The sequence below is a fragment of the Anthonomus grandis genome, chromosome 19, assembly GCF_022605725.1.
Source record: "Anthonomus grandis grandis chromosome 19, icAntGran1.3, whole genome shotgun sequence".
NCBI classification, from domain to species: domain Eukaryota; kingdom Metazoa; phylum Arthropoda; class Insecta; order Coleoptera; family Curculionidae; genus Anthonomus; species Anthonomus grandis.
Genome location: NC_065564.1, coordinates 9,734,584 through 9,761,297, shown reverse-complemented (window position 1 = coordinate 9,761,297; position 26,714 = coordinate 9,734,584). Strand labels below are relative to the sequence as shown.

Here is a 26,714-nt window from a genome sequence, read left to right as displayed (position 1 = left end):
AGTTTTCTGATTCTCAAAATATGAAAGCTGAAGCTCCCTACGGAGTCTGGATTGGGCTTCTAAAAGTGTAGAAGGGTTGCTAGCTCGAATGAGTTGTCCTAGACGGTGTTCCAGACCCGTTAACAAGGTATTTAGAGCCATAGTCTCAATTAATGTGGTTTGTGCTAATTTTTGTTCTTTAGTTGTTAATAAAGGTGATTTTTGGATGCACGAATGCATTTTTGCGTTCAAAACTTGTAAACGGTTAAAGAATGTAAGTGGCGATTCGCCCGGTAGTTGCTTAAGGCGTTGCAGGTCTTGTATAAGCGAAGACAAGTCTCTTGAGTCACCAAAATGTAAATTCAAGAGTTGTTTAATTTCAATATATGACATGGGGTTACGCGAACTAATTAATTGCGCTGCCCTACCTCCAAGTTTATTTTTAATATGAATTACTAAAAATACTTTTTGTTGTGCGTTTGCCATACCGTATGCGCAATCGCACGCATTGATAAAATTGCTTAAAAAAATTTGATCACCCTTAAACTCGGGTACAATTAAAAATATTTCAGAGAGCTTATAAGGCTCTACCTCAACACTGATGTTCGCGTCTTGAAAACGTTCTTGACCTTGTTCGGCCATTTTGTTAAATTTACTTAAAATGCAAAAGAAAATATAACAATTCAATTACTTGAGTACGTTAAGGAAAAATTGGTTAAAATTAAGTATCTAATAAATTTTATTTTATTTCAGGGAATAGGTTCAAGGACAAATATTTTTGAAAAATCGAACAGTTTCGAATTATCAAAACACTCAAAAAAAAATAATAAAAATGTTTAAAATAAATAAAAAAAAAACAATATAAACGAGACGATTCTTTACTTACAAAAAATAATACTCCATGAGAGCCGTGTTCTCGTTCGACTGCCAGGTGGTTAAAATGCTTTTGTTCCTCCTGAAGACGTCCCAGTTAGACTTCTCTTGGCAGGTTCTTCTGTTAAGGGATGGAATCCGCCGCTACTAGTGGGAATTCTCCTGTTCTAATAGCGTTAACAGATCCTACCTCGACTGCGCCAAATTGTTATCTTGCACAACTCAAGAACCACTTTTTAAAAAAAATCTATTTATTAAATATTAAAATTGAAACGGGCATAGTTTCTGCCTATAATTATTCTGTATTTAATTTGTTTTTTACAATAAAACTTAAACCTATTTATACTAAATCTAACTGCTGACTACGTGAGAACTGTAGATTCCATAATATGGTGTGATCCGATTCAAGGATGCTGACTTATATTATTGAAAGTGAAATAACTATTTTCAAATACAAACTCTAAAAGACTTAAAAATTCTTCTAAAGAGATGTTACAGTGGTCTCTGATAAGGTGCCATTTATTTTGGACTATATTTTTAATTAAATCAGTTGGTATGTTGGTAAATAAAGATATTACGTCTAATGATATTAGAATAAAGTCATTTGGAATTTTAAAATTTTGCAATTGCGTGACTACTTCAAAGGAATCTTTTGTGTAGAATTGATCTTTTTCAAATGCTAAGCTAAGTAAATTTGCTAAATATTTACTGAGATTATATATTGGGGAACCTATAAAACTTACAATTGGTCTTAGAGGAGTATTTTTCTTGTGTATTTTTGGTAAAAAATACATTTTTGGAGGCACTCCGTTATTGCATTTAAGTTTTTTAATTTGATCTTTTGAAAAGAAGTTTGATTTACACAAGTTTTCTAATAGTTTATTAAGTTTGTTCTGAATAGAAGTAGTGGGGTCTTTGTTTAAAATTTGATAGGTAACAACCAACAACCCTCCGCAATATTGAAGATATTGGGTCACAAACACGAAACTGACATTAACAAGGTTTAAAAACGTCAAAAAAATGATAACGCATATGAACTAGGGCTCTTATCACTACATGGATATTTTCGTTTTTTTTAATACATTCTACTTTTGGCATATAGATTAGATTAGATATTAAGAAATGGCAGGTTAAGGGTTCTCACGATGAAAAAATTAATTTTAAGTTAAGGAAAAAGTGTATAGGTTTAAATGGAAATTGGGTCTTTTAGTCGACGTGGTTAAACAGGGTTATGGAGGCACTACTGACGGTAACACCGCACGCAGATTTTTTGAAAACTCTGAAAGGTGTAGCAAAATTACAGGTGTTGATAAAGCTCTTATTCCAAAGTTTTTTCCATTTTACTTCAGGCATTATCATGTTGTTTTGATTTAAACGTAAATTCATTTAGATCTTGTGCTCTAGAAACTGCAAGGTACTTTGTTCACCTTTATCCCTGGTTTTATATTCCCGCGTCAGTGCACAACATTTTAATTCATGGTGCTGATATCATAGAGTCTTTGTATTGCCAATTGGTCAATTATCCGAATTATCCGGCATAAAGAATTTAGATATCGCGAAATATCAAGAGTAAAGACAAATGAAGATTTGTTTCACATGTTTTTGATATCCTCAGATTCCCTAATTTCAAGTATAGCCTTCTAAAACCGCTAATGTTTTATCTCCCGAATTGCTGTTGTTAAAAACTTCGAATATTCCTAATAGTATGTAAATTTATAGTTCTTTTTTTATGATTTTTTTTTTGTGGTTTGCCAATTCCTGTATTTAATAATATAATACTCGTCGTCAAGTCAAGTATTGGAGTCATGGATGTCTTTTAAAAAAATCTAGATATAGAAATTTGATTTTTTTTCTAAACTTAAAATGTCTTGTATCTAGGTATAAAATTGTTATGATTTTTTTTATTAAGGTTGATTATTAGGTTCTCATTGGTTGTGATACCGTTTTTAATTTATGTTAATTGTCAAATAAATTAATGTTAGTACAATATTATATCATATTTCAATAGGAAAAGCCCTATTTATGTAGGCAGGTATATGTACAGATACAAACTCTTTTTTAAATATTACCAACCTTTATTATTTTGTTTCGAATGTACAGGCTGATTCATTATATTTCATACAATGGCATACAATATTTGGATGTTAATTTTTATTAAGTTATCGTACAAAAGCTGTTGTAATCATGTATTATCATTTTATGCCAAATAATTCTCTCCAATCTTTTTTTTCTGCTAATTTCCAAAAATTGACCACTATGCCGGTGCCTCGTATTATGACAATTAAAAATGCCTACACTTGAAAAAAGGTATTCGTCTGACCAGAACAAGTCTTCTAAATAAATCGTTAGCATCATTTTGCTGCAAGTACCGTTGGCAAAATGATGATACCTATTGCTTAAGATGATGTTATTGGTTGGATGGATGATACTTATACTGTTTTCTTTGTTGTATATTTTATGACGCGGGTGAATAAAGGATCTGTGCTCAACTAAATTTGCTTTTAAGGTTTCAGTCTGCTAAAGTCTAATTGACACCCCACACTTGACACGAACGTAGTGTTTATTATTATTCATTTAGGTGTGAATTAAAACACTCGATACACAAAAAAAGTCAACTGATTATTATTTTTTAGTTTTAACTATTACACACGTCTGTACACAATTATAAGAGTACTACATTTACATTTAACATTTATTTCCTGTATATTCGGTAGACCACTAATCTAGGACATTCGCCTCGTTACTATATTATATTAGATACTTGCTGGAGACTTAAAACTATTCCAAAGAGAAACATAAAGCTTCAATGTGTTTATAAGTTGCAGATAATTATCCTGTTTAATTTTAAATTTCACAGAATTTTTATTTTTTTAGATGTCGTCGAAAATTAATTGCCAAACATTTTGACGATGAGTGGCAATCGACCGACTGCAACTCAATGTGCGATAATTGCAAATTGAGCGGATCAAATAAGGATGCGTTAACTTATAACTTAAGGGACACCTTTAACGCTCTTGTGAATATTATTAAAATTGCATCAAAAAAAGATGTCGATTTAACTTTGAAGAAGTTTCTGGACTCTTGGTTCTCAAATTGCAAACCAAAGTTCTCTAGAGATCAGGCTGAGAAAGTTATCGCATTTTTGCTAAGCAAACAGTACTTAATCGTTCGAAGGGGATATAATTTGGTGAAAACTATTCCATATATATGTACAAATCATGACGGGAGCAGCGATCAAGATATTTTAATGAAAACTCTGGAGGTGATACCTGGCTTAAATCAATATTCAGAAAAAGGTACGTACTTAGATCTATACTGCTGTCGTAAGAAAGTGTGTCGTAAATGCATTTTTATCAAATGTGCGTATTTGGGGTCTATGGTATCGATTGGTGTATCTTACAGTTCCGTATCGGCAGCCTAAGATAACTAACAAATTTTGCGTATACGTCCAAATGTAGAACCTCTCATATTTTATTTTATAAATTATCTGAAAATCATTTGTACATGTGTAGCTCAAAAGCTCATAGCAAGTTGTAAACCGTTACAACGTGTGTGCGAAGTACCGTAACCTGCAGTTACTTGTACCGGGTGTACAACTAAAAGAGGTCGCCGGCCATATCTCAGTAACTAGTCTAACATCTGATGTTATAACATCTGATGTTATAGCTCCTGGATCTTTATACCATGAAATATATTTCTTGCATTTTGCATTTGCTTTAGAAGCAAATAGATCAATATTAGGCTTTCCAAATTGTCTAACAATTTGTGTAAAATTAAATTTACTTACCGAATATTCTGTCTCAAAATTTAGATTTCTAGATTGATTATCTGCTATTGTATTTTCTTTTGAAGGAATATATGAAGCATAAAGCATTAATTTTCGATTTTCACACCATAACCATATTTGCCTACTTAGTCTATTTCATTTCTCGAATTGTATGCCTCCCAATTTTATTTATGTATGCTATCGCAGTCTTGTTATCTACACGGAGAAAAATGTTACAATTTCTTGCTTCTGAAACAAAACACTGTAAGGTATAATATACAGCCAAAAGCTCAAGAAAGTTTATGTGATGTTTCATATTAATTTAACTCCAAAATCCCCGTGTGGCTTCTGTATTACATGCAGCACCCCATCCCGTTTTTGACGCATCTGTATAAATTTCGTAAGAATATCTTTCACAACTAAGGTCATTAAAAGTTTTATCTAGAGTTAGTTGCCACCATAACAATTCCTGACGAATAACTTTGGACACCGATATCTTTGAGTTATAACTTCCGAATTTCTTTAATCCCAGAAATTTTTCTCGTTCTAACCTTTTAGTATGTAGCCACCCATATTGTACAGCTGGACAAGCGGAAATTAACAACCCAATAACTCTACATAAATATCTAATTTTACATGTTCTTTTTTCTAAAAATACGTTTATAGCATTTTTAATTTTTTGTTTTTTATTCTTAGAAAGAGAAATTCTCATATTTTGACTATTGTAAATATATTCCAAATATTCACACACTTGTTCCGGCTTAAATTTAGATTTTTTCCTGTCTATTATAAACCCTAGTTTTTGTCAAATAAATGAAACGATAGATACACTCTTTTCTACTTCCTGATTAGTCTTTCCCAGTAAAAAAATGTCATCTAAATAGATTGTACCCAAAATACCTATTAGGCGAAAATAATTAAATATTGGCTTTAAAGGCTTAGTAAAAACGTAAGGAGCCGTTGATAACCCCATAGGCAAGCAATTAAATTCATAAAGTTTATTTTGAAATTCAAACCTAAGATATTTTCTATGTTTATTACTTATAGCTACCATATAATAGGCATCTTTCAAGTCAATTGTGACCATAAAAATATTTTTGGATATTAAATCTTGAACAGTTTTATAGTTGTCTAATTTAAAATGAGGGGGACTTAGAAATTTATTTACACTTTTTAAGTTTAAAATAAAACGTTTGGATTTATCGGATTTTGATATAAGAAAAAAGGGCGACAAAATCTGATCTTTTAACGGTTTACATTTTCTTATTACCCCTTTGTTGAGTAATTCTGATATAGTAGTTATATAATCTTTTATTTCATTTTCCTGAATTTTGGTTGGAAAATAACAATATTGAAACGGTTTTCTATTAAATGGAATTTTGTACCCATTTACTCATGACAAAATGGTTTTGTCAGAAGTAATATGTAACCAATTTTCAATATAGTTTTTTTAATCTTCCAACATATGTATCAGAACTTACCTCTATTTCTGATAATTGCGTTTGTAATAAGCTTGTTTGTTCAGTCGATCTTTCCCTTGATACCGGTCTCTTCTCTGAAGTAGTCCTTCATTTTCCCTTTGTGGAGGCTGGGTTGATAGTTTAAAGACATCGAATGCTTCTGAGTAGGATTACCTCTGATAAGCTTGTCAGAGAGCGCCCTATTATTTGATGTTGATGGCAGTTGTTTCGACGATGACGATGAATTCTCATTTCTTTTCCTGTTCTCCATTGGTTGTTAACCTTTTTGAATTTTTCTGCAAAATTTTTCCGGCACAGCAATTCATCTGGTTTACTTTCTTTAATAATTTTTCTTACTGTGTGGTTCATATGAGCCTCTATATGATGTTTTCGATTTGTAGAAAGCATATGAAATACGTCACATAGAATTTTACCAATATCCACTATACTAGTAACATTTTTTCGTTTAAATTAACTTGGGCTGTTTCTGAGGCAGCTATATTTTCTTTTAATATTCCATCAATTACATTGGCAACCGAAGCAAGTGCCACTCCAACGTGTTTTTGAATGGTAGAAACATATTTGTCATCCTTTTTAATGGACTCTTCTAGAGATGCCTCCAACTCTGGATTTAACAGAGGAGCCCGTAAAGAAATATTTAGAGGGATTAACTATTTTCTCTCCATATCCTCCTTTTCTGACTTTTCTAATCCCAATGTTAAATATTTGTTCCGACGCTCTACCAGAGCCTGATGAACATCCGGTCCAAAAACTGGCTCACTTCCTGTTGGTACCTCGCCCAAAAATTTCTCAGAACTTCTGTATTTTCTTCTTGGCATTGTTGTTCGCATGAGGGAGAACTACCAGACTCATTAATCATAACCTCTGGTTCTAAATATTGCGGTGTTTGCTCAACGCTACTTCTAGCGCTAGCATTCTCTGAATCAGATGTACAGCTTGATTTGCCTAAATTATTATCGGTTACTTGCCTATGCAGAAAACAGCTATATTATACTTATTTGTATAATATTAAGCTGCTATTATGGGTTTAACGGTTTTACCCAAAATTTAATTATTTTCTTTGTTTAATTAAAGAATCATGAAAAAGGCTTTAACGGTTTTAGCCTATGCTTTTTAATTGGGTTGAACGGTTTTACCCAAATTTAGCATTTTTAAAACACTTACTACTGCTTCTATTCCTATTTCTCTGACGTTTTTTGTCTAATTTTTCCAAACTTCTTAAAAGCTTTTGCCAATTTCTCATTAACACTTCTACGTCTTTTCGGCACTTTATTTAAATTATAAGCTCGTTACAAGTCAAAACCAAATTCGTATTTACTCGGCAAAGCACAACAGTGTAATGATTCACGTACGGTAGGGGATGGGACTAGCAGGTAACATTTTTGTTGGCTTTTTATATGAATCAGCTTTTAAATGTGCTCGACAAAGTTTCGATAGTGTGACTACGCGTGTAATCTAATTGGACGAGTATAGCGAAATATAATAAATATATTTTTGGACTAGCACAAATATAATTTTTGAAAAAATCACCCACTTAATTAACCGAACAGCAAAAACAAGTTATTTAAAATCTAATCGCGTGTCTAAAGGTACCCTGCCGTAAGGTTAAAATAAATGCGTGTTAAGCGATATGGCAAAATGGCTTCTGCGTCATCTCACCTGATGCGCCAACTCTCCTCGAATTACCCTAAGTAAGCTAGGATAATTTAGATTTTTTTCTTTTCGGTTAGTTATGGATGTAGGGTATGCTAGGGTAGGCTATTCGTACAGTTTATAATGAGGTTCACGATTTTTAAAAAAATTATAAGTGTAATATCCAAGGTCCTAGCAGCTCTTTCTTCTGAGGGTAGCTGAAATATGACCTTTATTTCCTCTTTACAGTTACATGCTGAATTAATACACACTGATGGATTTTTTTTCTTTGTATTTATATTTAAATTGTAAACTTATCTATATCTATGAGTGAGCATATGTAATATCTTATGAGGAAATATAAACTGTCTATTATTATTATTATTATTATTATTATTATTATTATTATTATTATTATTATATACACCTTAATAAATCGAAAGCGTTTATTAATAGATGGAATACGAGTATATGGACAATTCTAGAATAAGCATATTTAAACATTAATCTATGAGGAAAGTGATGGATTTAAAGCTTTTCTAAATTTAGTTCTCGTACAAGTAGCTATGATAATGTTATTTTTGTACTAAATTTTCATTCAAATGTTTGATTCACCAACATCTTTTTCTTTGCAGAATATAAAAAAAGACATTTACAATCTCCTAGCAGTTCTTCAGGGCATCCAAACTCTTCTAATGATTGTAGCCCTATAACACAAAAAAGGATTAAAAAATAAGGTATGCAAAATTTAAATGACGTTAAATCAGTAGATAATTATATAAAATGTAGCTACAACTTTTTATCAAATTTTAACAAAGCATATAAATGAAGTCATGCTTTTCCAAGAACTATTTACTTATAGTTCAGTTCAGAGATCTATTAGAATCTTTGATGTGCTGCGAATAGTCCGTGTGCTGATGTTGCTTGTATTGTCACATGGCATGCAGATTTAAATCGCAAAATTTTATGTGAAAAGAGTCATAAAGTAATATTCTAAGCGATATTTAATCATTCCATTAAATAAATAAATGTTTTAAGCATTTTTTTAAGAATTTATACATTTGATTCGTAAAATTTGACTACATGCGCCCTATTTTCTATACGTACTATTTTCTTAGACGACTGACCTCAGTCACAGGTGAAAAGTTGCACAGGGCCGGCCTTAAAATGTATTTGTATTTAAAACTTTATTATTCGGGATTTTTGGGTTTAGTTTTATTAAATTAGAAATTGAAGATAGTTGATAGCAAGATAATATTTAATTTAACCATAAGATTTAAGTACGTAAAATGAGTTTAACCAAAAATTTTAATTTAATAAGTTTAGTATTTAGCGCCATCAGTGGTTTGTTTATAACAAGTGATGAGAGAATAGGTGGTACAAATTGCTTAGGCCCATTTATTCTGTAGATTAGGGCATTAAGGATTTACTTTTTGACACAAAAGAATAAAATGTTTTGGTTTGTCTTCAAATTTTATATATTTCCTTTTTTGGGTACTGAAATTTATTTTTACTTGGTGGTGATTATTAATGGGGATTTTGGCTGCCATATTCAATGTCCTTTATTATTGTTTTTTTTTAATTAATACATATTATGATATATTATTATAATAATATACTCATGAAAACCGCCACACAGTGCTTCGACCATTGGACAAAAATCAAAAAAGTGACTTGTTTTTCAGAAGTATTTAAATACCTTATCTTAAAGACCACAAACTAATAGCCACTATTCCACAAAAATGTTATTGCAAATAGCATTTTTTGTTTATAAATATTTGCGCCAAAAATAATAAAATCTCGTGTGTTGACCAGTACCTTTTTGTTATTAAAACTCGAGTATACTTTGTTGGTGTTTCAAGACAAGCGGTTAAAAGTTGAAATCTTTTTTAAACATGGACAGTGTACAACAAGGTATGTACTTTAATATCATGTATTAAAAAATGTAAAAGTCGTTTATCATTTAACCATAATAAATGTAAAAGTAGTTTGCAATTATTTTATATTTCTCTTTAAATTTGAAACTTTGAAAAGTCATATAAAAAAAGCCTCTTAAAACCATTTGTAGTTTTTACATTTTATTGTTAATACATTTATATATTATCATTTCGTATATAGTTTATCTGCGTCAGTCTGCGACGAAGCTTTAAATATTTTTTTTTCAGAGGATGTCAAATCAATAAAGAAAGCGGATCTTTTTGAGACATGGCCATCGGAATTAAAATCCAAAACTATTTATTTATGAAAAAATCCATTCCCTTTTAAATTTAAGCATTCCCTTGCCTCAAGTTGAAACTCACTTCACCAATCAAAGCAGAAATAAAATTAATGACCTTAATAATTTTATTTTAAAATTTCAAAACGGAACTACTTGTATAGTATCATTTAAAATATTGTTCACTATGATGGATGGTAGTGTAGCAAATATTCTCTCTGACACAAACGCAATATCCAGATGCATCATCTGTGGAAGTCCGAAAGAAATGAGTTTGCCAAATACCAACCGCCAAAAGTAGAAAACTACAGCTTTGGTTTGTCCACATTACACTGCTGGATAAGATTTTTTGAGTGCTTACTTCACATTAGTTATCGATTGCAAATAAGATCTTGGCAAGTTAAAGGAGCAGAAAATAAGAAAATAGTGGAAAACAACAAAAAGAAAATACAGTCAGATTTTAAATAAAAAATAGGCCTGATTGTGGACAAACCAAAGCAAGGATACGGGTCAAGCAACGATGGCAATACAGCTCACTTTTTTTACAATCCAGACTTAAGCTCTGAAATAACAGGAATAGACAAGCGTCTTATAATAAATTTTTCGACTATTCTTGGAACTCTTTCTAGTGGCTGTCACATTCAGGTACTAAAGTTTAAGAAACTTTTAGATGAGACTAAACAATTATATTTAGATTTATATAATTGGTATTACATGCCAAGTAGGCATAAGGTTCTGGTACACGGATCTGAAATACTTGATTCATTTCCTTTACTTATAGGACAACTTTCCGAGGATGCTTTAGAAGCGAGGCATAAAGAGGCAAAAAAATATCCATTATTTCACACCCGCAAGTATTCTAGAACAAAATGTAATATGGATTTATTAAAAATACTACTTTTAACATCAGAGCCCATTATCTCATCGCAAAGGACAGTCACTTCAAAGAAAAATGAGAATCGAAACCGGGAAGTCGAAAAATATATTATACGAGAGGAAAGGACATTAATTGATGATATAGACATAAATTAAGAAGATTCTGTCAGCAGTGATTTTAGCGATAATTCTGATTCGGAATAATTTTTCTTAAACCTATATATAATATGTGTACATATTTTCCATATCTTTTTTAAGTTAAGATTTTTTTGTTATAGTTTTCAGTTTTAATAAAAATACAAACAAAATTTTAGTTTTGATTAGATTAATTTTCACATAAAACTTAAAAGCATTTTCATGCTTAGTATTAGTACTGTTTATTTTTTGCTAAATTTAGGAGTTATTTTTTCCCACTTTTTACATTTATTATTTGTATCTGTAATATTTTTTGCCGTATTTCCTTTAAAGAAAAATTTGTAGTTGTGTGTATATACCTTTTTATTAATGTTTTAAATACATTATATGTATAGTGATTTTTTTGGACTAAATTTCTCTCGTAAGAAATACCAGCATACTAAAGGTTACGAAAAAGAAATCAACTTTTACACTTATGGAAGTTATAATAGATATCGTGTACTTTAAATTTGTTATGTAATTGTATTGTTGTTATTAAAAGTTAAGTAAATAATTTAATTTTCATAAAGTAAATGGGCAAGTTACTGTTATTTTAAAAAAAAAAACTGAAAAGCAACATTTTTATTTGTCCACCTCTTAATGTATTGGTCGCATATTTCCCTGTAATATTAGTTATTAAATTCTCTAAATTCTTTCAATGAAAGGGCCTTTTATTTGTGCAAAGTTGCATAAGTTTCGGAGCATTACGCTTAGCCCAATAGAAGTAACTGATTTTTGTCCCAAGGTCCTATATACTCGAAGCACTGTGCGCCATCTCTATATTTAGTACCAACTTCTTTTGATAAAAAGTAATTATGTAGTCAGAAAAGTGGAAGTATATTTTTTAAAATAAACTTTTACATTAAAAATCATCTAGCTGTCTATATCTTATGCGTGTAAGAGACACAAGTTTTACTTATAAAAAACACACACTTTACATCCTGAATGTAATATTTATTAATTTGCTTGCCTCATATTTAGTTATTGTGCATATTAGGAGAGAGACTAGATGAAAATTAACAAAAATAAATGCTTATACTAAAAACTAAAAATCCTATACAAAACACTACATTTACAAGTATACTGGATCCTAAAACTACAGTGAGGATACTAAATACCTTTATAAATTTAACCACTCATTTGAATCTGGCCCAAAGATAAATACAATTTTCTAATTTCTGTTTTTTTGCCATTGTTCTTTAGCAGTTTCTTCCATTAAGGAAGGAAACAGTTTCTCTGTTGCCGCTATGGATTCCAACTTCATATCGCACATATGGATACTAAGGCCGTCGTCCCACCAAAGATACAGGACAGCGACGCCACATCTCCGCGATGTCGCCAGCGTGTATCTTTCGTGTCGAACCCATGTTTTAAAATCATTTTGTCCCCACCAACGCTGCGTCGAAGACACATCCAAAAGCGTGTCGCCTTCGTGTTGCCGGGAGACTGGACGTGTCAGTTGCGAAGCAACATTCAAGCTGTGTGTGTGGGCGTTTTTTTTTATTTATCGAAGTTTTGTTTTTTTTGTTTATTATGGCACAACAAAATGCTGAACTGGATTTTAATGGATGTCTGTGCAGCTCCTTAGCAGCAACAAAATTTTTTTTTTTAAATTTTTCTCAATAAAAGGATGCACACACCATTTTCTTTTTTTTGCCTTCTTTTTTTTATCTTTGGTGGGGACACTGCATGTCGTCTGAATGTGTCCAGGCGAAATCGTATCGCCTTCGCGTCGCCGTCGCGTATCTTTGGTGGGACGACGGCCTAAAGCATTACATTATATATACTTTATTGTGTCGCTGAAGGACAAACAGGGGCAGTAAACTGTAAAAAACAAAATTTTAGACTTGTTTTCTTGTTAAAAACAGTGTTTTTCTTACCATAGCAAAAAAGGGTTTTTCCCAGAGAATGGTGGAAGAAGCAGTCTTTATTGTATCACTGAAGGACAAACAGGGGCAGTAAGCTAAAAAAAACAAAACTTTAAACTTGTTTAATTAATAAAAATATGGTTTTCTTACTATGGCAAAAACGACTTTTTCCCAGAGAATGGAAATCATACATCAATCATAAATGCATCATACCATGTTTCGGCTAAATAATATTGGATCTGTCTTCCTCCCAAATTTTTTAAATTTTCTTTAAATATTCTATACACCAGCTGACAATTCCATTACAGTTAACCATCTTAAGCTTAAATCCAAGTTTTATCAGGTATCTCTGCAAGGTTGAGACTGAGAAATGTTTGTCCCTTGCCGATAAGGTGTCCTTAATCATCTCTATGGTCAGAACCTCATTGTTTTTGTATGTAGAATACACACCTTTCCTTAGCAATTTGGCAATATCCGTGTCAAGTCCCTTTGATCGTCCTGCATCTTTCCTTTTTAGTCTGTCTTTAATCCCTTTTTTTACAGGCATATTGTACTATAGGGAACCCCTGTTAAAAACGTTTTTTGCGAAGCACTACAATCATTTGTGAAATGAGGATCATTCCTTAGATTGTTATTGACATTTACATAAATTTGTTTGGCGTCTGTACTTAAACAATTACGTTTTAAAACTGCTTGATTTTCCCCTGTAGCTTCTACTACCCTTGCTTCTTTTTGCTTCCGCAACACTAGAAAATGAACTATCAGAACTATGTAAGTTTAAATCACTGTCCAGATCACTCTTATTGTTTTCATCACACACATAAGCCCACACAAACACTTTCCTCTTCATTTGCCAAATTTTCCTGCCTATTTTCCCAGGGTCGAAACATTTTAAGATCTTTAGGTATAATACCAAAACAAATCCACAAACACAAATAAAAAAACACACACTTCCTCACAGTAAAAACTGCAAAAAAAATTTAGACGAATACAGGCCAAATTCTAAATTATCCATATTCATAAACGTGTAAAAAGCAAAACCGGCAAAACTCATCAAATAATAATACACTCACATGACCCCCTTTCCAACTATTAAAGGTGATAGACCCATCCTTAAAGATCTCTTTAAAAACACGACGAAAGTAATACGAAAACAGCCGAAAAATTTATTTGGGTACGGCCCCGTAATCTTCAAAATCAGTGGAATAGAGAGAGATACAAAATCACCTGCATAGCCTGAAGTAGGAATCGTCAGAACGCAGGTGTTTGATCTCATCTTTGCACTAATTATATCCGGACTAGCAACGACGGCTCTTGCCGGTCTTTTGATTGATCCTTTTGTCGAGATTAGGCGCCATCTTTTTATGATTCTGGGTCGCATCTAGGTGCTTGGACTTTTGACTTGCTCGGAAGATAGGAACCGACTGGTCGGGATGGATATTGCTGCATGTATTTATAAGGTCTGGGTGTGATGGTATTGGACGCGAGCCTGTGGAACAGACCACGCCCCCTCAGATTGCGGAACTTTTAGCTAGCGAGAAAAGGTCGGGCGGAGGTGTGAACGTAACCGGTCATTTATGGTGTTTTTGGTGATGGATTAGGTTTTTGACGGTCGGATTGGGTTTTGTATAGGTTTATTTTTGTATGGTTATTAAGGATAGGAATTGGGATTTGAACACGTTAGGAAGGAAACAAACGGACACTGCGAGAGACTAGACCTCGACACCCAGCAATAGCTTGATAGCCGGGTTAGAATTTAACCTCTCAAGTTTTGCCATTAGGTTATCTATTTTCTTTTCTAAGATCCCGTCCGGCAAGCTTAGAAGGTTCAGAAGATTTGTGTTTTTAATCGACAAATCGGGCCGTTTCATGTGCGATGATATATTGCCATCCTTTGGCTCCGCCCTTCTGTTATTAGAGTCCGAGTTGGTTCTTAAGGTCTCAGCGAAGCTTTTTTTTTATTGTTTGTGTTTTTTTATTATATTTGGGTTTTTTGGGCAGCGCCAATAGCTCGCTGGATGGTCACCGCCGCAATTGCAACACTCAGCCGGGGTTGCTCTGTTCTTTTGACATTATGAATAGAAATGTTCGCCCTTGCACTTGTGGTAACGCGGCTTTGCGTTGAAATTACTCAGGACATGACCATATTCCTGGCAGCGATGACACTGCCCAATTTGCTTTCTGTTTTCAATAGTCTTTAAGCGCTCAACGCGGACCCTAATCTTTAAAATGTTATCGATTTCGAACACACTCTCCTGTTCTTTGGGGAGGAGGAATCTGATGAGGTCCGTGGATCTTCGTCGGCCTGGGCCAGTTTTAAACCAGCCCAGTTCCTCCGGCTCAAATCCCTTCGCCCTCAGCTCCTCCTCGACCTCTTCTAACTTGAAGTTTTGGTCAAGTCCTCTCAATATCACGTTTAGCTTCCTATCCTCCTCAAGGAAGAAGGAATGGAATTGCATTCCCTCCTCCTTGAGAAGACCTGTTAATGCTCGGTGGTCATTTGGGGTTTTGGGGAAGAGTGCTAATCCCAGTCTGTCTTTTTGCACTTTTACAATATTTTTTTTTTCACAAAATAGCTTGTATTTTGCGGCCCAGTTTTTTTTGTCTCTTAACACTACTTTTGGGACTTTATTTATATTTGTGATGGGATCAGTGCTCTTCCCCTTGCCCGCCAAGGAGAGGTTATTTAAGGGCATGTAGAGTGGGTTTTTTTTTTAACTTTGGAAAGGGATTTTCAGTGGAGTTTTTGGTAGGATCTGAAGCTGACGATGTTGAGGGGCCTGGCTCCCTGTTTATGGTTATCTCAGGGTAAACCAGTTCCGAGGCCGGCTCGTCTCCGTCTTGAGACAGGCCCGCGTCTTGCGTCAGTTTCTCTTTCAGAGTTTTTTATGGTAAGGGTTTCATTTTGGATCAGCACCTCCCCGAGTTTACCTTTCAGGTCCGAGATCTGCCCATTGATAGATTGATTCTCTGAGATTAACTTATTAATCTTCTGTTCAAATAGTTGTATTCTCTCAATGATCTAAGGCTTTTTAAATTTAATCTCATTCATCTCGTTAGCACTTCTCTCAATTTGCAAATCTCGTTCCCGAATTTTCTCCTCGAGTTTGTGTACTCTCTCCTCGCTTTGCCTATCTTCCGCACTCTGGGGTGGCGTTTTGCCAGCTCCCAGGTCGGGGTTTGGTGCGGTTTTGATTGTTTTGGAGGATAGTCTAGGATCACGGGATTTATATTGAGGTTTAAGGAACTTAGAGAAGTCATCCAAAGTCTTACCCCTCTCTCTCTCTTGTCTACTTGTCATTCTCTTTCGGTCTTCACTTTTGGTGGATCTATCTGTAGAGTATCCATCGGACATGTCTATTATTTGCTTTTCTTCTTTTTTCTGGCGATGGTTGTGCCCCCCACTGACGATGGGGGCCGAGTCGACGTTTTTCTCCGCCGTTCCTGCTTTTGAATCTGTTAGAGTTGCGAAACATATTTGTTTAACGCCGGTCCTGATGGATTACGCCGAATGCATCGCGCCGTCTACGTGACTTCCCCACCACCTTAATACCGAGAAATTACACAAGACCGCGATACTACCCATTCGCTTTATTGACTGCGCGCGTCTTCTCTTCTTAGTCGACACTAAGCATTAGGGAGAGCGCTTAGCGCTCTAAATGTAATACAGTCCACTTTATGTTACGTAGTTAGTAGTAATATTTTTTGGTTAATAACTTTAATAAAGCTACACAATTATGAAAAACTACACCAGTCTTTTATTTCGGCTTATTGGACTCGAACATTGGTCGTCTTCGAGCGGATTATATTGAGGCTTTTTACACCAAGACTGGATTTAATTCATTAGGATAATTGGAGCAGCGTTAGCATTTTATGCAAGGAGTTTTTTACGAACGTGAAGCCAATTAATGCAGGGTTAATTAAATACGGGAACGGTTACATAACACAGTACAGGGCTGAGTTCTGGTGCATCTGTTACTGAATGCTGAGAACTGGATAATACTACATAGGAACGCCAGAAATAAGGTTAGATCTTTTTGAATTTATTATAATAAATTTACAACGTAGGGAATACGATTTATTTGGACATTATATACTTTCCCAGAACAATATTTTTTGTGCTTGTGTTTTGACTTTTTTCTCAAATTAAAATGGTGTTTTAACTAATATCTGTGTGCTAAAAACTACTTAACTTACGAAGTTTAAATAGATTTTTTTTTAAATTTATGTAAAGAAATTGAATTGTCTCTGTCAATTTTAGTTTTATATTAATTTGTACTTTACGTTCCATACTACATCGTACATATATTTGCATACTGGTTATATTTTTAGTAAAAATATTTACATTTGTGGAATAGATATTATATGGTTGGTGTATATTAATAAGCTAATTAGTATTTAACAACGAGTTGAGAATATTTTGATTTAAGTTTGGGAAAATATGTATGTAATTTTGGTATTTGATTGTCCACTAATTTATTAAATAAAATGGGTGAGGAAGATAAAACATTATTGGTACAAAAAAGAGGTAGGATTAAAGCAAAAATAACCAGGTTGGAAAATTATGTAAATTTACATGGAAATGATTTATCTATAGATGTTAACGAATTTGTAATTAGGGAATCTATGCTTGTAAAAACTTATCAATACTATGAACATGTTCAGGAACAATTAGAGGAAATTGAGGGCAGTCAGGAAAACGATAGGGTAGAAGTTGAAGTACAGTACACATCATTACATAGTAAGCTTAAGACAACAATTTTTAAACGATTACAAAACGTAACTGGTGGGGTGTCAAGTGGGTCAGCGAATAATTTAGATACAGGATCTTTGGGAGTTTCGCACTCAACATTACCCTCTTCTCAGGTCAAACTGCCAAGCATTAATATTTCAATTTTTACAGGTAGATATGAAGACTACAGATCTTTCATTAAATTATTTGATTCTCTAATTAATTGTGATCAATACCTTAGGCGCAAAAATTCATTTACCTCAAATCAGTTTTAAAGGATGAACCACTATTAATGATTAAGGATCTACAAATTACAGAAGCGAATTATGATGTAGCGCTAGGCATTTTGAGAAAAAGATACGATAATAAATTAATAACGATTAACTGTCATATTAGAACTTTAATGGAAGCACAGGTTTTAAAAGGTGATCTATCATCCTTACGGGATTTTATAACAAAGGTTAAGCAAAACTATAATGCTCTTGCAGCTCTTGGGGTACCTGTGGAGTCATGGGACTTAATTTTGGTTTACGTAATGGCGTCAAAATTAGATTTTAACACACATAGAGCTTATGAACTCGAGCGCGATTACACACATTTGCCAAGTTTTTCAGACTTCTTATGCTTTCTAGATAAACGGTGTTTAGCTCTGGAATCTTTGGCAAAACCAGAGTATAAGCAAAGGCTAATAAAGGCTAGTTGTTATGCCTTGACTGAATCAACAGAAGTTACAAAAAATAAATGTATATGTTGTAATTTTGATACACATCCCATGTATAAATGTTTCAAGTTTCAAAGGTTTGATATACCACATAAGCGGGAATTTATAACTAAAAATCGACTTTGTTTTAATTGTTTAGGGTATAAACACACCGCGGCTAATTGCAAATCAGATGGTTGTAGGATATGTAAAGGAAGGCACCATTCTTCGTTGCACGATGAAAAATATCGTAAACGGGAAGATTATCAAGGGTCAAATACAGATTTGAATAAATTGAAGGGACAGCAAAAAGACAATGGGGGTAGTAGTAATATTAGGGCTTAAGAGAATAATATAGCACCATCCGCATCAATAGCGTTAGTATCCACTTCGGAGATAAGTTTTCCTCCATGTTTAGTATCCAAGGTAGATAGGCGGGTTCTCTTAGCTACAGCAATAGTCAATTTGGTTTGTCATGACGGTTCAAGAGTACAAGCTAGAGCTCTTTTGGATTCGGCATCTATGTGTTCAGTCATTACAGCACGCATGGCAAATAAACTAGGGTTGCCACAAAATTCTATTAATATTCATATCTCTGGGATTGGGAAAAGTGATGTTCAGATCACAAGTGCTGTCAAGATTGAGATCGAATCTTCATCTAATTCCATGAAAAAGATTTCTACAGTTTGTGGTATATATATATATATATATATATATATATATATATATATATATATATATATATATATATATATATATATATATATATATATATATGTATATATACTATAATGCCAAGGGAAATTACTTGTCCTTTGCCTCAGACTTATATTGATAATGGTTCGTTGAACATACCTCGTGGTTTGGATTTGGCTGATCCTACATTTGGTGTCCCAGGTAAAATAGATCTGCTACTTGCAGCTGATATTTATTTTGATATAATCGATGGTGGTATTTTAAAATTAGGCGATGGGTTGCCAATTCTCCAAAATACATTATTTGGATGGGTAATACGTGGGAGCATTTCTAAAAATTCAAACAACATTTGTTTAAATGTTATGGTTTCCTTATTTTCACAAGGTCCAGATCTAGATGTATTGATCCCACAATTCTGGAGGTTGGAAGAGGTCGCGGGTAAAAGACATATGTCCCCTGAGGATAAGGCATGTGAGAATATTTATTTCACAACTACTAAAAGGTTAGAGTCTGGTGTTTTCGAGGTTAGGTTACCTATTAAAGCTGAATTTACTGCTCTCTCATTGGGTGACTCTCTGCCTATGGCTACACAAAGGTTTTTGTCCTTGGAGAAGAAATTCCAGAAGGATCCAAATTTAAAAAGGGAATACATTGCTTTCATTCAGGAATATTTAGAAATGGGTCACGCAAAGGATATTAGTGATGATGCTAGGCTTTTGGAAAAACATAGGTATTATTTTCCTCATCATTGTGTAGTTCGAGAGGACAAGTTAGCTACAAAATATAGAGTAGTATTTAATGGGTCAATGAAAACTAATTCCGGGTTAAGTTTAAATGACATCTTGTTAAAGGGAAGCAGGGTGCAACCTGATTTATTTGATATTGTTGCCAGATTTCGAACATTTAAACACGTTCTATCAAGTGACATTCAAAAAATGTTTAGGTGTGTGAAAGTTCATCCGAAAGACAAACTTTTACAAAATATTGTTTGGAGAGACGATCCATCACTTCCCATACGTCGTTTGGAGCTACAGACAGTTACTTACGGAACCAAGTGCAGTTCATTTCTAGCAACTCGCTCATTAGTGGAATTAGCTAAACAAAGTAAAGGATTATATCCATTGGCTGCAGAGAATTTGTTGGAACAGACATACGTTGACGACATATTAGGAGGAGCGAATACATTAGAGCTTTTATTTAAACTTCAAAATGAGCTGAACACACTATTAAAGTCAGCAGGATTCTTATTGTATAAATGGAACTCAAATAACGAGTTTTTAGTCAAATTTAAAGCAGAAGATTCCTCTAAAGTGTTAGGTGTTTTATGGGACCCAGTTTCGGATCCATTTCGGGTATCAGTACCAAGTATCAAAAGGATAAATTTACCAAACGTGAAGTTTTGGCCCTTATAGGACAGATATTTGATCCAATGGGATTTGTGGGTGTTGTAGTAATCGTAGCTAAAATCTTTATGCAGAAACTGTGGGTTCAAAGACTTCAATGGGATGACATATTACCGCCAGATTTATTAATCGAATGGTTGAATTTTTATAAGCAATTGCCACGGTTAGAAGCGTTAGGCATAAAGCGATGGATATTTGAATCTGGGGAAGTAAGTACTATAGAATTAATAGGGTTTGCGGATGCAAGCATGGTGGCCTATGGCGCTTGCTTGTACGTTAGGGTCTTATACGATGATAATAGAGTTTCTTGCAGTCTAGTTTGTTCAAAATCAAGGGTCGCACCCCTCAAAACAGTTTCTCTGCCTAGGCTGGAACTTTGTGGATTATTGCTTTTGGCCTGGATGTATGTTTAAATCATGTATGAAGTTTAAGTTTAATAAGGTCATTCTGTATAGCGACTCGAAAATTGTGCTTGCTTGGATGCAATCATCTCCATTACGTTGGGCGACATTTGTCGCCAACAGGGTATCGGAAATTCAGGATTTAACTTTGGATGCTGAGCTAAGACATATCTCATCAGATTTAAATCCAGCAGACTACATATCTCGTGGGATCGGACCTGAGGTCTTGTTGAAATGTAAGGTTTGGTTTCATGGTCCAGACTTTTTGGCAGATCCAAGTTTTTTGCATCCAGAACAAATAAATTTAGACATATTCGCATTGCCTGAGGAAAGGCAGGTTTCTCATTTTCAGGCAACAACTGTTAATGAAGGAATATTGTCAAGGTTCTCTTCTTATAATAGAATGTTACGATGTATAGCTTATGTGTTGCGGTTTATAGCCAATACAAAAAAGGATAATTTAAAGGTTTACGGTCATATTTCTATAGACGAGATTTCTAAGGCTCGTACTTGTATCTTTAGAATGGTTCAGGAAGAATATTTCATGGAAGAAATCACACTTCTACGGAACGGGGAGCCTCTGCCACGAAATAGCGTGCTTTTATCTCTGGTTCCTTTTTTAGATTCTAGTGGTTTGTTAAGAGTAGGAGGACGGTTAGAAAATGCTCCTCTATCATTCAATGCTAAACACCCAGTTATTCTTCCTAGTAAATCACATGTTACTGATGTAATAATTGAAAGTGAGCATTTAAGGTTAGGTCATGCTGGTCCTAGAGCAGTTCTCAATAGCTTACGGCAACGTGTTTGGCTTATAAAATCTTTGAGGCGAATAAAATCTATTTTAATTAAGTGTGTGAAATGCCACAAGTTTAAGACGGTTTGGTCAAAGCAACTTATGGGAAGTTTGCCTGTTGAGAGAACACAACTAATTCGTGCATTCTTGCATACAGGTCTAGATTTTGGAGGACCAATAATGATAAAGGAGTCAAGGTTGCGCAAAGCACGTGTAACTAAGGCATATATTGCACCCTTTGTGTGTATGGCAACAAAGGCTATTCATATAGAATTGGTTACGAGTTTAGGGACCGAGGACTTCATTCTTGCATTAAAAAGATTTGTGGCTCGTCGTGGGAATCCTATTTCAATCAGTAGTGACAATGCTACTAATTTCAAGGGAGCAAACAATTCTTTGAACGAAGTTTATAAATTTTTCAAAGAGCACGTTTGTGAAATTCAAGACTTTTTATCTACTAGGGAGATTGAATGGAAGTTCATCCCTCCTAACAGTCCACACTGGGGTGGTCTGTGGGAGGCTGGAATTAAAAGCACCAAGTACCACTTAAAAAGGGTAACTGGGAAATCGATCTTATCATATGAATGTTTATACACTGGATTGACACAAATTGAAGCAATTCTCAATTCAAGACCGTTACAGCCAATGTCGGACTCAATTTCCGATTTAACATGTTTGACACCAGGACATTTTTTGATAGGGCAACAGTTAACTTCATTTCCAGAAAAAGATGTGTCTAAATTATAAGTTAATCGTTTGAATATTTGGCAACACTGTTCTAAATTGCGACAAGATTTTTGGAAACTATGGTCGACAGACTACTTAAACTTACTTCAACATCGTCCGAAATGGAAGGTTTTAGAATCCAATTTGCAGATTGGTGATTTAGTAATTGTAAGAGAGGATAACGTGCCTCCTCTAGAGTGGTATCTCGCAAGAATTTTGGATGTAATGCCTGGTCGTGACAATAGGGTTCGTGTGGTGAAGATTAAGACGAGTAATGGAATATTTACGAGACCTATAACAAAATTAAGTCCATTGCCTTTACAGTTGGGTGGTTCTGTTGTTGAGGACGAGTCCTCAAAGGGGGGAGAATGTTAGAGTTGCAAAACATATTTGTTTAACGCCGGTCCTGATGGATTACGCCGAATGCATCACGCCGTCTACGTGACTTTCCCACCACCTTAATACCAAGAAATTACACAAGACCGCGACACTACCCATTCGTTTTATTGAATGCGCGCGTTTTCTCTTCTTAGTCGACAATAAGCATTAGGGAGAGCGTTTAGCGCTCTAAATATAATACAGTCCACTTTATTTTACGTAGTTAGTAGTAATATTTTTTGGTTAATAGCTTTAATAAAGCTACACAATTATGAAAAACTACACCAGTCTTTTATTTCGGCTTATTAGACTCAAACAGAATCTTCTCTGGTTGTTGTGTGAATTGGGTGTTCCACGCTGTGTGACTGACGTGCACTTATGGCGACTGAGTGTCGAATAATAATGAAAAAATTGAACGATGAATGAAACGAATGAAACAGGTGTTTGATCTTTGTTTAATAGACTGGCTAAAAAGAGGTGACAAGTCTGTGAGTGCTGGAAGTGTTTAAAAATATTTTGTAAGATGCTTGGACTTTAGTCCGCGTTCAATTTTTTGATATTATTTTCTTGTGATATTATTTTCTTTCTAAAAATTGACATTTTAAAAAGAGAAATAAAAATAGTATAAAACATGGGGTTTTACATATATTTAAAATGATTTCATAGATAAACAATATAAAATTTTGCCATTTAAACATGTATATCATACGACATAGGTGCACGTACTAGTTACTGCAGCATCTGCACACATCAAAGATTCTAATAGATCTCTGAACTGGACTTTAACAGTTATTACAGTTTAATTAAAAGAATTGATTGGAGTTAATCATAAATGTTTTAATTTAAGGTTTATAACTAATGCATCTACCATTATATTGGACAAACAGATAATATAAGACCAAGCTTCCTTTGATGTTCCGAAGATGATATAAAGAGGAGCCGAACGGGATGGTCTTAACTTGGAAACGTGTAACAAACGCGTTGTCATAAAATGACATGCGGTATTATAGGTCCGTGACATTAATGAAAAATAGTTTTTTTAAATATTTTAATTTATAAGGGATGAATGTGTATCACAATTGTTTAAGTAAATAATACGCACATACGAATATGCATAACGCCCAATCTGACATTTGTAAGAACAGTTACGGTCGGTTAAAATTCAAAATTTTGTATTTATTTGTAACTTATTTTTTATATGTAATAAAAGTATTACGAAAATACAATTATTTAATTAATTATTATTTTACTTTCAGCTCCTTAATCTTCTTCTACCTTTTGGTATTAGATCTATATTTTACTGTTTTTGACAAATTTTAAATTTACTCTCACCTTTGTAAACTAAAAAGCCTTACGTTGGCCTTGAAAGGAGATGCTGCTGCCGTCCTGCAAAGAATATCCTATGGCCAGTCATACTTAGAACATGTCTACCACATGCAGTTGAAAAATCGGTGTCAGAAGTCAGGGGAGTCCTGTGAAGAATTTAAAGCTGATGTTGCACTTTTAGTTCGACTGGCATATCCAGATATCCAAGAAAGGACCACTCCCGCCAAACTAAGGAAGCTCGAGGCAATAAGGCGATTGTCGACTTGTATTCAGTAAGAACCACCATGGTCTATGACAGTTAATAAAAGACAAAGAGGAAGATCCTAAGATCCAGATAATAGACCCAGCTAGCACGTTATATAACGTAATGTCTATAATGATACATTTCTTTGTAACTCCTAATCAACTACATGGAATGTACAAATCCTGTTACAAAGTAATATTAAAATGTTACATAAATGGCATGTTACAGATATGTCCGTATGGCACATGTAATCAATCCCAAAATATTTATGTACCCAATATAACATTTTAATATGCTCAGATGTTAATGAGATCTATTACAAGGAGATTAGGGCGTGCCACATTGCAACCGCAGTTTGACATTTGAGTGAAATTTACTTGTGGATCGGTAGCCATATCTTATGCTTGGTTGTTTTCGGTTCCTGTTCAGCTGGTCGAATTGAGTTTGTTTCCATCTTGTTTTACAGTTTTTCGTGCACGTTTTCTGTTTATGTGTTCTAAATTTTTCATCTATGCCATATCAGCTGGTGAAACTTGAGATTATGTTATATAAAGGTAGGTATCTTAAATTTTGTTTTGAAGCATTTTAGGTATTAGACAGTTGTAATTGATAGTAGACAACAGCCGAGTTCTAGAGACTCGGCTGCTGTCTTGGTTTTAGTTTCCTGCAATATTTTTAACTTCTCACATCGCCCGTCATTTTTTTTCGTAACCTCTGGGTTTCTTTTTGATTTCTTAATATTATATGTTTCAATTTTTTATTTGCGCTTACAGTATCCTTAAAGCTTGCTCCAGCACCTGTTTTTCCTTAAGGATTTCGTCATACAACTTCGAGTATCCTTTGTCTTTTGTGACCTATTGCCTTAGAGAATTGATTTGAACAGTAAGGCTTTCTCGTTCATTCGTGATCATCAATATGACTTTCGAAATAAACAGAGGCCCTTCTATGTTTGTCGATAACGGTTTGTTTCTGTTTAAGCTTTAACTCCAATTTTAAAACCTTTTCGTTTAAAGTACTTATATCTTTTGTGTGTTTGTCCTCCAAATGTCCTCACCCTCACTGCAATACTTAAATCGCCAAATGTCTGATTTTTTAACAATTTGTATTAATAAGGCCCTTACATTCACAAGAAGTATTTCTATATCACACTAGTATGGAATGGAAACCCTATTGCTATCTTTTACAATGAGCATTGTTTTCACTTGGTCTCATTTTTTACTATCAGTTTTTTACTGATATTTTGAAGGAATTAGCCCTCACTCAAAAAATATTTGGATCTAAAGGTATATGCAAAAATTTGCTATTTGGTTATAGTAATTTTGACACTAAAAGTTATAATAAAGCCACTGAATTGTTTAAAAAACTAGGAGCACTCTTAACCCGTGCCTGCACATTACCATAGGAATTATCACGCAGAGGATTTGGAGTAATCCAGTGCATTCACCATTTTTCGCAAGTTAAAATTGATTCGCTTTCATGATCAAATAGTTACGATATTCAACCGCCAGATTCTACATTATTTGGTTATAAATACAAAATTGCATTACAGCTATCTCAAAGAACTACATTTGGCTTTAAAATATAAATGGAAAGGTCAGACCTGAGACACAAAATCTCAAAACATACAGGATGTATATGATATATATATCTTCTATAAACTTTGCCTACTTTTAGCTACGCATTAGTAGCCGACCCTTCGTAATCATCACAGGAAACTAAGTAGCAAACGTTCTAGGACAGTTTGAGACTGAGGTCTATGACTATAGAAAATTGCTCGGAGGATCTCGCGGACCTAGCCAGAGAATAAAACAGTTCAGAGATAATCCTATAACAGAACATGGGCAGCCATGGTGCTGCAAGAAGTCCAACTCAACCCAACTTGCAATTGAAGGGGGTCAACAATAGACTCATAGGCCTAGAGACAACATAGCCTAGCGATAAAATCTGAAAATCAGACACTAGTTGGAACTGGAGCATAAAAACTAAGGAACAACTGCCTAAGATGGAACTCTCCAAACAACTTTTGAATAGCCTGCCCTTCAGGAAGAGAATATACCGGGCCACACACCAGACAACAACCGCGAAAGATAACAGGGCTGCTTACAGGCCATGCGCTTTGCAGAAAACACCTACACAGACACGGGAAAGTAGATATACCGGTGTAGAGGCTGTGGGGAAGAGAAAGAAAACACTCTTTACATTATATGATTCAATTCTGCGAAGCATACAACCAGACCAGGGCGAAAACACCTCTCCAGAGAGCATAAGAACTATACCACTGAAATGAACTAGAAGCAACAGAACTGAACATATGGGAGTAAATCTATTGGGCACAATAGGACTGCAATAGAGCAGACCGCAGTGCAGGTAACTAAGTGGTATCACCGCTAGCGGAGTCTCTCACTACTGGGGGTTCAAGAACTATCGGTGTTCATAAAGAGTTTTTTCGAC

At 34.2% G+C, this 26,714-nt stretch overlaps 2 protein-coding genes across 4 annotated transcripts in view; both read left to right on the top strand.

The window, feature by feature from the left end:
• The window catches only part of LOC126747534 (ATP-dependent DNA helicase Q1-like), a 130,688-nt gene extending 106,746 nt beyond the window's left edge, over positions 1 to 23,942 (top strand). The window contains exons 6-8 of one of the 2 annotated variants that reach the window (XM_050456251.1): positions 3,727 to 4,148; positions 8,367 to 8,468; positions 23,541 to 23,942. In XM_050456251.1, coding sequence (XP_050312208.1) covers positions 3,727 to 4,148; positions 8,367 to 8,467 — 523 coding nt within the window. In that variant the 3' untranslated portion in view covers position 8,468; positions 23,541 to 23,942. The remainder of the gene's footprint in view (positions 1 to 3,726; positions 4,149 to 8,366; positions 8,469 to 23,540) is intronic. The other variant, XM_050456252.1, reaches the window with a different exon arrangement.
• LOC126747541 (uncharacterized) lies at positions 19,046 to 22,975 on the top strand. Of its 2 annotated transcripts, none has more exons than XM_050456263.1 (2): positions 19,046 to 21,220; positions 21,420 to 22,975. In XM_050456263.1, exons 1-2 carry the CDS (start codon positions 21,208 to 21,210, stop codon positions 22,334 to 22,336), a joined length of 930 nt encoding a protein of 309 aa, XP_050312220.1. In that variant the 5' UTR covers positions 19,046 to 21,207; the 3' UTR covers positions 22,337 to 22,975. Both variants share the same exon structure in this region; 1 of them encodes a protein (XP_050312220.1).
• Positions 23,943 to 26,714: the final 2,772 nt, after the last annotated feature.